General features: G+C 51.5%; 1 protein-coding gene across 1 annotated transcript in view; it reads right to left on the bottom strand.

The window, feature by feature from the left end:
• Window positions 1–13,026, bottom strand: part of LOC139243041 (calpain-2 catalytic subunit-like) — a gene marked incomplete at its 3' end in the record, with an annotated part of 54,729 nt that overhangs the window by 17,982 nt on the left and 23,721 nt on the right. Inside the window, exons 8-9 of the mRNA XM_070870653.1 lie at window positions 5,200–5,277; window positions 4,382–4,536 (exon numbers count right to left, since the gene is read on the bottom strand). Coding sequence (XP_070726754.1) covers window positions 4,382–4,536; window positions 5,200–5,277 — 233 coding nt within the window. The remainder of the gene's footprint in view (window positions 1–4,381; window positions 4,537–5,199; window positions 5,278–13,026) is intronic.

Below are 13,026 nucleotides of genomic sequence, written 5' to 3'. Positions count from 1 at the left end.
CATTCTGCTGAACTCCAGTGAATACAAGCCCAGTTGATCCAGTCTTTCTTGATAGGTCAGTCCCGCCATCCCGGGAATCAGTCTGGTGAACCTTCGCTGCACTCCCTCAATAGCAAGAATGTCCTTCCTCAGGTTAGGAGACCAAAACTGTACACAATACTCCAGGTGTGGCCTCACCAAGGCCCTGTACAACTGTAGCAACACCTCCCTGCCCCTGTACTTAAATCCCCTCGCTATGAAGGCCAACATGCCATTTGCCTTCTTCACCGCCTGCTGTACCTGCATGCCAACCTTCAGTGACTGATGTACCATGACACCCAGGTCTCTTTGCACCTCCCCTTTTCCTAATCTGTCACCATTCAGATAATAGTCTGTCTCTCTGTTTTTACCACCAAAGTGGATAACCTCACATTTATCCACATTATACTTCATCTGCCATGCATTTGCCCACTCACCTAACCAAGGCCTCGGTTTAACATTTCGTGCGAAAGACAGCACCTCTGACAGTGCGGCGCTCCCTCAGCACTGCACTGAGAGCGTCAGCCTAGATTTATGTGTTCCAGTCCCTGGAGTGGGACTCGAACCCACAACCTCCTGACTCAGAGACGAGGCTGCTGCCCACTGAGCCACGGCTAGCACCTGTGTTGTGGGTTCGAATCCCACTCCAGGGACTTGAGCACAAAAATGCAGGCTGACACTCCAGTGCAGTGCTGAGCGAGTGCCGCACTCTCGGATGCGACGTTAAACTGAGGCTCTGTCTGTTCCCTCCAGCGGAAGTCAAAGATCCCACAGCAATATCGCCGAAGGAGAGCAGGGGAGTTATCCCCGGTGCCTTGAGCCAATACTTATCGCTCAACCAATGTAACAAAAATAGATTAACTGATCATTTATTTCATTGCTGTTTGTGGGAGTTTGCTGTGCGCATATTGGCTGCCGCGTTTCCCACATTACAACAGTGGCTACACTTCAACAAGTGTCCATTGGCCATTTTACAAAAACAGAAGTCAGGAGGCAGAAGGAGGCAGTTGGGACTGTGCCAATCAGCCCTAAGCAGCCAATACCTCTACCTCCGCACACCCACACTGTCTCGAAATGCATCAAACTGCCCTCCATCCCGAACCCATTCTTCCTCAGGACGTCAAATGCCAGCGCAGTGCTGAGGGAGTGCCGCACTGTCAGATGAGACATTAGACCGAGGTCCCGCCTGCTCTCTCAGGTGGATGTAAAAGATCCCACGGCACTATTTCGAAGAAGAGCGGGTGAGTTATCCCCGGTGTCCTGGGGCCAATATTTATTCCTCAATCAACATCACTGAAACAGGTTATCTGGGTCATTATCACATTGCTGTTTGTGGGAGCTTGCTGTGCACAAATTGGCCTCTGCGTTTCCCACATTACAACAGTGTATAGCTCAGAGACGCGGGCCATATACAGTACACACCTCAAAGCACTGGAGAAATACCACCAGCGCTGTCTCCGCAAGATCCTGCAAATCCACTGGAAGGACAGTCGACCAGGCCAACATCCCCAGCCTCGAAGCACTGACCACACTTGATCAGCTCCGCTGGGTGGGCCACATTGTCCGCATGCCCGACACGAGACTCCCAAAGCAAGCGCTCTACTCGGAACTCCTACACGGCAAACGAGCCCCAGGTGGGCAGAGGAAACGTTACAAGGACACCCTCAAAGCCTCCCTGATAAAGTGCAACATCCCCACCGACACCTGGGAGTCCCCGGCCAAAGACCGCCCTAAGTGGAGGAAGTGCATCCGGGAGGGCGCTGAGCACCTCGAGTCTCGTCGCTGAGAGCATGCAGAAACCAAGCGCAGGCAGCGGAAGGAGCGTGCGGCAAACCAGTCCCGCCCACCCTTTCCTCCAACGACTATCTGTCCCACTGTGACAGAGACTGTAATTCCCGTATTGGACTGTTCAGCCACCTGAGAACTCACTTTTAGAGTGGAAGCAAGTCTTCCCCGATTCCGAGGGACTGCCTATGATGATTACAATGGTGACTACACTTCAAAAGGTACTTCAATGGCTGTAAAGCGCTTTGAGACGTCTGGTGGACGTGAAAGGCATTATATAAACGCAAGTCTTTCTTTCTGACTCAGAGGAACAAGTGCTGCCCACTGAGCCTCGACTGACACTTGTGCATTGAGCGGCTGGGTTGGAAGCGTGTCTTGGGCCCTGGAGGAGTCGATCCCCAGACGCGCTACGCTATCCTCTCTCTGGGTGTTGTATTAGGCGGTCCCTCGTATCGAGGATGACTTGCTTCCACACCAAAAAGGGATGAGTTCCCAGATGTTTCAATGAAGGACCTAATATTCCAGATCCCGAACTACATCCTGAAGGGTGGAAGATGCCTGTGGGTGGATTTTTTTAACGTGGGGTGGCCGTTGCACACCAGCCACCACACGGGGCTTGACAGAGCGAGGTCTTGGTCCAGTGGCAAGGGTTAACCAGGACGACTGGAGACCAGCTCTGCTGCACTGGCCTAGTGCGCACACATATCGCACAGTGTGGGATGGGCCCGTGCTGCCCCTGGGCCCCGATCATGACGCTCCTGGGCCCCGATCAACAATGGACCAGTCAGTAACAGGACATTAATTAGTCTCCTCTTATCTTGGAGACATCAAATATCGACACACTTGTTATTTGAAATATCAAAATATTAAACTCCAGCCGCTCATCACATGGACAGGCTGTATTTGCAGCCTAACCCACAAGTCCTTTATCACTTTATTTTCTCTTTGGGTCTCTGGATCCCAGCACGCAGTTAGTTACTGCGGGACGGAGACACGTTTGCGCACGGTCGTGGAACACAAGTCGGAGCGTGCTGCAGCGCAGTAATGTCTCGGGGCGCTGGGAGGTGGGTTGACAATATGCCGCATACCACAAGTCCTGACTTTTGGCATGCTTAGATAATAATCAACAGGTTTAAACAAAGTCAACAGGGATTTATGAAAGGAAAATCATGTTTGACAAACCTACGGGAGTTTTTTGAGGATTTAACTGATAGAATAGATAAGGGAGAACCAGTGGATGTAGTGTATTTGGATTTTCAGAAGGCCTTTGATAAAGTCCCACATAAGAGGTTAGTGTTCAAAATAAAAGCACATAGGATTGGGGGTAATGTATTGGCATGGATTGAAAATTGGTTAACTGACAGGAAACAGAGAGTAGGAATAAACGGGTCTTTTTCGGGGTGGCGGGCAGTGACTAGTGGGGTACCACAGGGATCAGTGCTGGGGCCCCAGCTATTAACTATATATAAATGATTTGGATGAGGGAACCAAATGTAATATTTCCAAGTTTGCTGATGATACAAAACTAGGTGGGGCTGTGAGGAGGATGCAAAGACACTGCAAGGCGATTTAGATAGGTTGAGTGAGTGGGCAAACACATGGCAGAGCCAGTATAACGTGGATACATGTGAAGTTATCCACATTGGTAGGAAAAACATAAGGACAAAGTATTATTTAAATGGTGATGGCTTGGGAAGTGTCGATGTACAGAGGGACCTGGGTGACCTTGTACACCAGTCATTGACAGCAAACACACAGGTGCAGCAAGCAGTTAGGAAGGCAAATGGTATGTTGGCCTTCATTGCAAGAGGATTTGAGTACAGGAGCAAGGATGTCTTACTAGTTATACAGGGCCTTGGTGAAACCACACCTGGAGTATTGTGTACAGTTTTGGTCTCCTTACCTAAGAAAGGATATACTTGCCAGAGAGGCAGTGCAGCGAAGGTTCACCAGACTGATTCCTGGGATGGCAGGACTGTCGTATGAGGAGAGATTGGGTCGGCCAGGCTTGTGTTCACTCGAGTTTAGAAGAATGAGAGGGGATCGCATTGAAACGTACAAAATTCTGACTGGGTTGGACAGACTGGATGCGGGGAGGATGTTTCCCCCCGGGGCTGGGAAGTCTAGAACAAGGGGTCACAGTCTCAGGATACGGGGTAGGAAAGTTAGGAGCGAGATGAGGAGAAATGTTTTCACTCAGAGGGTGGTGAACCTGTGGAATTCTCTACCACAGAAGGCTGTGGAGGCCAAGTCACTGAATATATTTAAGAGGGAGATAGATAGATTTCTAGAAACAAAAGGCATCAAGGGGTATGGGGGAAAAGCGGGAATATGGTGTTGAGATAGAGGATCAGCCATGATCATATTGAATGGTGGTGCAGACCCGAGGGGCCGAATGGCCTACTGCTGCTCCTATTTTCTATGTTTCTATGTTTAGGCTTTTCGGCCTAATGCCTTCTGCGCTGGCTCTTTCCCGCGTGGCGTCCTGCGCTCTGGGTCATTGTCGGTCAGGGACGGCGCGACCGAGAGGCAGCACTATGCGCGGCGCGGCATCCCCCCTGCCCGTCGGTGCCCGTACCATCGCCATATTTGCCGCCGGCGGTGATCCCCGACATCCACATGCCCTCGTGACGAGTCAAGGCCCAGACGCAGTTGGTACTGTGTTGGCACAGGGGATTCAGGCTGCACAGCTCCATCTCCGAGAAGCTCTGCACAAATATATCGGCCGGTATCCTGCACAGGGAGGGAGTGAGGCACGAGAGAAAAGGTTAGCGGGCGAGGAGAGACGGCTCTGACCCGGAATCCGCAGTTGACCGAAAGCAGAATCCAGGCACAAAGGAAAAATGAAAGACTTGCATTCATATAGCGCCTTTCATCACCAACGGGCGACCCAAAGGGCAGATGCCGAGAGGTTGTTTCCCCCCGGGCTGGGAAGTCTAGAACCAGGGGTCACACAGTCTCAGGATAAGGGGTCGGCCATATAGGACTGAGATGAGGGGGAATTTCTTTACTCAGAGGGTGGTGAATCTTTGGAATTCTCTGCCCCAGAGGGCTGTGGAGGCTCAGTCGTTGAGTATATTCAAGGCAGAGATCGATAGATTTTTGGTGTCTAGGGTGAATCAAGGAATGTGGAGATCGGGCAGGAAAGTGGAGTTGAGGTCGAAGATCAGCCATGATCTCATTGAATGGCGGAGCAGGCTCGAGGGGCCGAATGGCCGACTCCTGCTCCTATTCCAGTCAGGAAAGGGTGTCCGTGTCACTGCCCCACTGACCATCCCAGCACTGAGCCATAAATCAGTTTTCTTTAACGCTGCCCTCCCCACCCTCCCCGCCAGGAGCGAAGGACTCTCTCATTCAGCATTGGTTCAGAGCCAAGGTTCGGACTGATCCACCTACCAGAACTCCCCGTCGTCCTTAATCTTCAGCTTCAGTCTGGCCTTCTCCTCCTTGCTGACACTTTTCCACGTGGGAGACCTACAACAAGAAGGTTCATGTATGTAACCACAATGTAACACCTCTGTATACACTCAACCTAGATGCACGCCTTGACCACAAGGGGTGAACTTGTGGGAGACACTCCTTACCTGATCACACAGGTATAAAAAGGGAGGTCCCACGCAGGGTCATCGTCTTTGGAGTCCTGTGAATAAAGAGTTAAGGTCACAGAGTGACCTTGTCCCCAGAATGTGCCTCGTGTGGTTTCATACTGTAGAGTAAGGACTTTACATTGGCGATGAGAAACGGGAATTCATGACCCACGAGAATGGCCACCGGTAGCACAGAGGAACGGTACTGTGTTGGGGAAGACTGGGACGATTTTGTCGAGAGGCTTCAGCAAAGCTTCGTTATGAAAAACTGGCTGGGGGATGCATCGGTTGACAAGCGAAGGGCTCATCTCCTGACCAGCTGCGGACCAAAGCCTTACGCACTCATCAAGGACTTACCAGCACCCGAAAAGCCAGCGGACAAAACCTTTGAAGAACTTAGCAAATTGATCGGAGAGCACCTCAAACCGGCAAATAGCATACATATGGCCCAACACAGATTCTACACCCACCAACTTCGTGAAGGACAGAGCATACCGGACTTCGTAGCGGACCTCCGGCGTTTGGCCAGCCTCTAAGTTCACAGACGCCTGCAGGGGGGAGATGCTAAGAGACTTCTTTATCGAGGGCATCGGTCATGCGGGAATTTTCCGCAAATTAATTGAGACCAAGTATTTGACCTTGGAAGCGGAGGCGTTGATGGCTCAAACTTTCATGGCGGGGGAGGAAGAGATGAAAATAATATACGCTCGCAATTCTACCTCTAACGTGGCGATGGATCAGGGAGTCAACATCATCGATGCGACTCAGAGCCCCGCAGGCAGGGGCAGTCCGACACTCCCCACGCAGCAATAGACCCCAGAGTAGGACTTTAACAGAGACAATGGCAGGCTGAACGGACATTCACGCCATCACAGTGGACAATGCGGCCCGGGATGGGGCCATTGACACCCACTAATAGGGTACTTAAGAGCAGTCAAAGGGACAGTCAGCGCGGAATGCCTGGCCATAGTCCCTTTGTCCCCAACAATGGAAACTTTAACTCATGCTGGAGGTGTGGGGGAAAACACTCGGCCAGATCTTGCAGATTTCAACAGTTTGTCTGCAGGAACTGCAATCTCAGTGGCAACTCAGCTCGAATGTGCAGGAAGTCTGCAACCAGACTAATATATGGGGCGGATGGACCAGAAGAGCGTTCTTTGAGGCAGGATGACTTTTGGGGCAAATCGATGGACGCCGAGGTTCAGCGGGTCCATGTGGCGAATATTCACAGTTCATACACCAAAACGCCACCAATGATGATGAAGGTTTTATTAAATGGTATCCCAGTACGAATGGAGCTGGATACTGGGGCCAGCCAGTTACTCATGGGCGTTCAGCAATTTGAGAAGCGATGGCCACTTAAAGCCAGTGGACCCAAATTAGCACGCATTGAGACACAACTACGGACTTACACTAAATAAATCATTCCGGTGCTAGGCAGTGCAATGTTGGCTGTCACACACAATGGGTTAGTGAATCGGCTGCCGCTCTGGATTGTCCCGGGCAATGGTACCGCACTGTTGGGGAGGAGCTGGTTAGCCAAGATGAACTGGAAATGGGGGGATGTTCACGCAATGTCATCTGTGGAGCGAAGTTCGTGCTCACAAGTCCTACAACAATTCGATTCACTATTCCAACCTGACGTCGGGACTTTCAAAGGCACCAAAGTAGTGATACACATCACCCTGGACGCCAGGCCAGTGCACCACAAAGCCAGAGCGGTGCCGTATGTGATGCGGGAAAAGATCGAGAGCGAATTGGACCAGCTGTTGAGAGAGGGCATCATCTCGCCTGTTGAATTCAGTGACTGGGCGAGCCCCATCGTTCCCGTCCTAAAAGCGGATGGCTCTGTCAGGATCTGTGGCGACTACAAGGCCACCATCAATCGGGTGTCCCTACAAGATCAATACCCGCTCCCGAGAGCAGAGGACCTCTTCGCCACGCTGGCAGGCGGCAAGCTGTTCACCAAGTTGGACCTCACTTCACCCTACATGACCCAGGATCTGGCCGACGAATCTAAACTACTGACCACCATCACCACACACAAGGGACTGTTCGTTTATAACAGGTGCCCATTTGGCATTCGATCAGCGGCCGCGATTTTTCAAAGAAACATGGAAAGCCTGCTTAAATCCATTCCTGGAACGATCGTATTCAAGGACGACATCCTCATCACGGGTCGAGACACCGAGGAACATCTCCACAACCTGGAGGAGGTGCTACGCCGACTGGACCGGGTAGGCCTGCGACTCAAGAAGTCTAAATGTGTGTTCTTAGCTCCTGAGGTTGAGTTTCTGGGCAGGAGGGTTGCTGCAGATGGGATTCAGCCTACCGAATCCAAAACAGAGGCGATTCGATGAGCACCCAGGCCCTGCAACACATCGGAGTTGCGTTCATTCCTGGGACTGTTGAACTACTTCGGGAACTTTCTGCCGAACTTGAGCACGTTGTTGGAGCCGCTACACGTGCTCCTGTGTAAGGGCTGCGATTGGTTTTGGGGGGACTGTCAGGAACGGGCTTTTGTTCAAACAAGTTGTTGACCCTGTACGACCCCTGTAAAAAATTGGTTCTGACATGTGATGCATCGTCCTATAGGGTTGGGTGCATGTTGCAGCAGGGTAATGCTGAGGGTCAACTTCAACCTGTGGCCTATGCCTCCAGGTAGCTCTCTCAAGCAGAACAGGGATATGGGATGGTCGAGAAGGAAGCGCTTGCATGTGTCTATGGTGTTAAAAAAAAAAGCATCGGTACCTCTTTGGTAGGAAGTTTGAATTAGAGACTGACCACAAGCCATTAACATCCCTGTTGTCAGACAGCAAGGCTATCAATGCCAATGCATCAGGTCGCATACAGCGGTGGGCTCTCACGCTAGCTGCTTGTGACTACTCCATCCGGCACTGGCCCGGCATTGAAAATTGCGCTGACGCGCTCAGCAGGTTTCCACTGGCCACCACTGAGCAAAGCGCCGAGATGGTCATGGCCGTCGATGCCTTTGTCAGCGCAGGCTCCCCCATCACAGCCCGCCAGATCAAAATCTGGACAAACAGAGATCTCCTCCTATCTCTGATTAAGAAATGTGTCCTGACTGGGGATTGGGCGCCCGCACACGGAGCATGCCCTGAGGAGGTCAGACCAATCCACAGACGGATGGATGAGCTCTCCATCCAAGCCGACTGCCTACTGTGGGGCAGCCGGGTAGTTATGCCCCAGAAGGGCAGGGAGGCATTCATCAGGGAACTCCACAGTGAGCACCCAGGCATTGTGCTGATGAAGGTCATTGCCCGGTCACACGTTTTGTGACCTGGAATTGATTAGACCTGGAACACTGTGTTTTCAGGTGTACGACGTGTGCCCAGTTGGGTAATGTCCCCAGGGAGGCCCCGCTCAGCCCGTGGCCCTGGCCCACTAGGCCATGGTCACGCATTCATGTTGACTACGCGGGCCCGTTCATGGGTAAGATGTTTCTTATTGTAGTAGATGCGTACTCGAAATGGATCGAGTGCATCATTCTGAATTTATGCACATCATCCATCACCGTGGAAAGCCTACCTGCGATCTTTGCAACCCATGGCTTGCCTGACATCCTGATTAGTGATAATGGCCCATGTTTCACAAGCTACGAATTCCGAGAGTTTATGTCGGACAATGGCATCAACCACGTCAGGACTGCGCCGTTCAAGCCGGCCTCCAATGGCCAGGCGGAACGTGCGGTCCAAATCATTAAGCAAGGTATGCTCAGGATTCAAGGATCCTCCCTACAATGCCGCCTATCGCGTCTCCTGCTGGCCTATAGTTCCCCGACCGCACTCGCTCACGGGGGTCCCGCCCGCAGAGCTACTAATGAAACGGACACTCAAACTCGGTTGTCCCTCATTCATCCAGTCCTGACCGACATAGTTGAGGGCAAGCGCAAGTCACAAAACGAGTACCATGACCATAATTCGAGGGGGAGATGTATTGAAATAAATGATCCTGTATTCATCCTCAATCACGCCATGGGGCCCAAATGGCTTGAGGGCACTGTAATTGACAAAGAGGGGATTAGGGTCATTGTGGTAAAACTCAACAATGGTCAGATATGCCGTAAGCATCTGGACCAAGTAAAAAAAAAGGTTCAGCATCTACACGGAGGAACCTGAAGAAGACCATGAGATGGAGCTCACAACACCGCCAGTGAACGAGCAACAAGAGCAATCAGAAGAATGCACAGTCCCTGCGGTCAGCCCAGACAGGCCGGAATCACCACAGGTGACAGACACTCACATCAGTGTCCAACAACCAGAGCCCCAACTGCGGCGCTCCACGAGTGAGCGTAGACTACCTGATAGACTAAACCTATTATCCCAATAAGACTTTGGGGGGGGGGGGGGAGGTGATGTCATGTATGTAACCACAATGTAACACCACTGTATTACTGTATACACTCAACACAGATGCACGCCTTGAGCACAAGGGGTGATCCTGTGGGAGACATTCTTTACCTGATCACACAGGTATAAAAAGGGAGGTCCCCCGCGGGGTCATCGTCTTTGGAGTCCTGTAATAAAGAGTTAAGGTCACAGAGTGACCTTGTCCCCAGAATGTGCCTCGTGTGGTTTCATACTGTAGAGCAAGGACTTTACAAGAAGGACAAGTGTTGAACGGGTCCGGGAGCCACAGAATCTAGGCCAAGGTTCAGACTGAGAGTATCCACTGTCTGACTTGAAATCTTCCCCTCCCCTCCCCTCCCCTCTCAGCATTCCGAAGGGACCGCTCCCTCTGTGACACCCTGGTCCATTCCGCAGTCACCCCCAGCCTCCTCCCCTTCCCCTTCACACGGCACCTTCCCGTGCAAGCGTAGGAGATACAACACCTGCCCTTTTACACCCTCCCTTCCCACTGTCCAGGGCCCCAAACACTCCTTCCAGGTGAAACAGCGATTTACTTGTACTTCTCTCAATGTAGCACACTGTATTGGCTGCTCACGATGTGGTCTCCTCTACACTGGGGAGACCAAGTGTAGATTGGGTGACCGCTTTGCGGAACACCTCCGTTTACTCCGTAAGCGTGACCCCGAGCTTCCGGTCGCCTGTCACTTTAATTCTCCCCCCTACTCGCACTCTGACCTCTCCGTCCTCGGCCTCCTGCACTGTTCCAATGAAACTCAACGCAAGCTCGAGGGACAGCACCTCGTCTTTCGATTAGACACTTTACAGCTTTCTGGACTCAACATCAAGTTCAACAATTTCAGAGCGTAACCTCTGCCCATCTTTGGCAATCTCTCCGCCCCCACCCCCCCGACCCCCACCAAGCCGGTTTCTTTTTTTCTCCTTGTCTCTAATGGCAGCTGGTCATTATCCCGCTATTCGCACCTTATCTTGACTAATGTTTTTCTAACTCCTGGCATTAGCATTTGAATTCGGCCCGTCATCCCTTCTGTCTCTCTAATCTCTCCTGCCTTCCACCCAATCACAGACCTTCCCCTTTTGTTCTTTCTCCCCCTCCCCCTTTCAGTGCTTGTTAAGAATCTGTTCATTTCAAACACTCTCCAGTTCTGACCAAGGGTCATCGACCCGAAACGTTGGCCCACAAATCCCGGCTCCCCCCCGGATGTGTACGGATGTGCACAGAGTGCGTACGGAGGGGGTTGTGTACGGTGGGGGGGGGTGCGTATGGGGTGCGTATGGATCCGGGAAGGCATCGCAAAAGCTGGTTTTTGGGCGCCCAATGCGCATGCACTGAAAACCGGCTTTTCCGATCTGTCACGCTGGAGCTCGACAGAATGAGAAGGTGCTTTATCTGATTGGCTTGCCCAGAGCCATGTGACTGCAGCTCCAGCCTGCCCATGCCCCGACGTGCACGCGCTGCGACACGCAGTCAGTGGCCTCAGGACCGGGAACTCACATGGGCGCAGCAGGAACAGGTAGGTGCGCATCTTTTTCCTAGAATCCAGTTGAACGCCCGCGGGAAGGAGAAACCGGGATCTTTGGGCCTCTCCACAGAAGCTGCCTGACCCGCTGAGATTTCCAGTATTTTATTCCAGCATTTTATTCCAAATTCCAGCATCCACCGTATTTTGCTTTTGTGACTTGAAATCAGTTTGGACAACTCCAGATTACCCCTGGGTGCAGACTGCAACTAAATTGTAAATCTAGACTCAGAGAGACCTCGGGATCAGTGGTAAATGCCACACTATCTAACCAGTGCTGTACCTGCCCTGGAAGTGTTTGATGGGACAGTGTAGAGGGAGCTTTACTAACCCATGCTGTACCTGCCCTGGGAGTGTTTGATGGGACAGTGTAGAGGGAGCTTTACTCTGTATCTAACCCCGTGCTGTACCTGCCCTGGGAGTGTTTGATGGGACAGTGTAGAGGGAGCTTTACTCTGTATCTAACCCCGTGCTGTACCTGCCCTGGGAGTGTTTAATGGGACAGTGTAGAGGGAGCTTTACTCTGTATCTAACCCCGTGCTGTATTTGCCCTGGGAGTGCTTAATGGGACAGTGTAGAGGGAGCTTTACTCTGTAACTAACCCATGCTGTACCTGCCCTGGGAGTGTTTGATGGGACAGTGTAGAGGCAGCTTTACTCTGTATCTAACCCCATGCTGTACCTGCCCTGGGAGTGTTTGATGGGACAGTGTAGAGGCAGCTTTACTCTGTATCTAACCCCGTGCTGTACCTGCCCTGGGAGTGGGTGATGGGACAGTGGCCGTACTAACAGCCTTTAGAAACATAGAAACATAGAAAATAGGTGCAGGAGCAGGCCATTCAGCCCTTCTAGCCTGCACCGCCATTCAATGAGTTCATGGCTAAACATGAAACTTCAGTACCCCCTTCCTGCTTTCTCGCCATAACCCTTGATCCCCCGAGTAGTAAGGACTTCATCTAACTCCCTTTTGAATATATTTAGTGAATTGGCCTCAACTACTTTCTGTGGTAGAGAATTCCACAGGTTCACCACTCTCTGGGTGAAGAAGTTTCTCCTCATCTCGGTCCTAAATGGCTTACCCCTTATCCTCAGACTGTGACCCCTGGTTCTGGACTTCCCCAACATTGGGAACATTCTTTCTGCATCTAACCTGTCTAAACCCGTCAGAATTTTAAACGTTTCTATGAGGTCCCCTCTCATTCTTCTGAACTCCAGTGAATACAAGCCCAGTTGATCCAATCTTTCTTGATAGGTCAGTCCCGCCATCCCGGGAATCAGTCTGGTGAACCTTCGCTGCACTCCCTCAATAGCAAGAATGTCCTTCCTCAAGTTAGGAGACCAAAACTGTACACAATACTCCAGGTGTGGCCTCACCAAGGCCCTGTACAACTGTAGCAACACCTCCCTGCCCCTGTATTCAAATCCCCTCGCTATGAAGGCCAACATGCCATTTGCTTTCTTAACCGCCTGCTGTACCTGCATGCTAACCTTCAATGACTGATGTACCATGACACCCAGGTCTCGTTGCACCTTCCCTTTTCCTAATCTGTCACCATTCAGACAATAGTCTGTCTCTCTGTTTTTACCACCAAAGTGGATAACCTCACATTTATCCACATTATACTTCATCTGCCATGCATTTGCCCACTCACCTAACCTATCCAAGTCACTCTGCAGCCTAATAGCATCCTCCTCGCAGCTCACACTGCCACCCAACTTAGTATCATCC

Source organism: Pristiophorus japonicus, unplaced genomic scaffold, assembly GCF_044704955.1.
Source record: "Pristiophorus japonicus isolate sPriJap1 unplaced genomic scaffold, sPriJap1.hap1 HAP1_SCAFFOLD_1585, whole genome shotgun sequence".
Taxonomy (NCBI): Eukaryota; Metazoa; Chordata; class Chondrichthyes; family Pristiophoridae; genus Pristiophorus; species Pristiophorus japonicus.
Note: the sequence above shows the minus strand (reverse complement) of the source record. Positions and strands in the feature narration are given on the sequence as shown.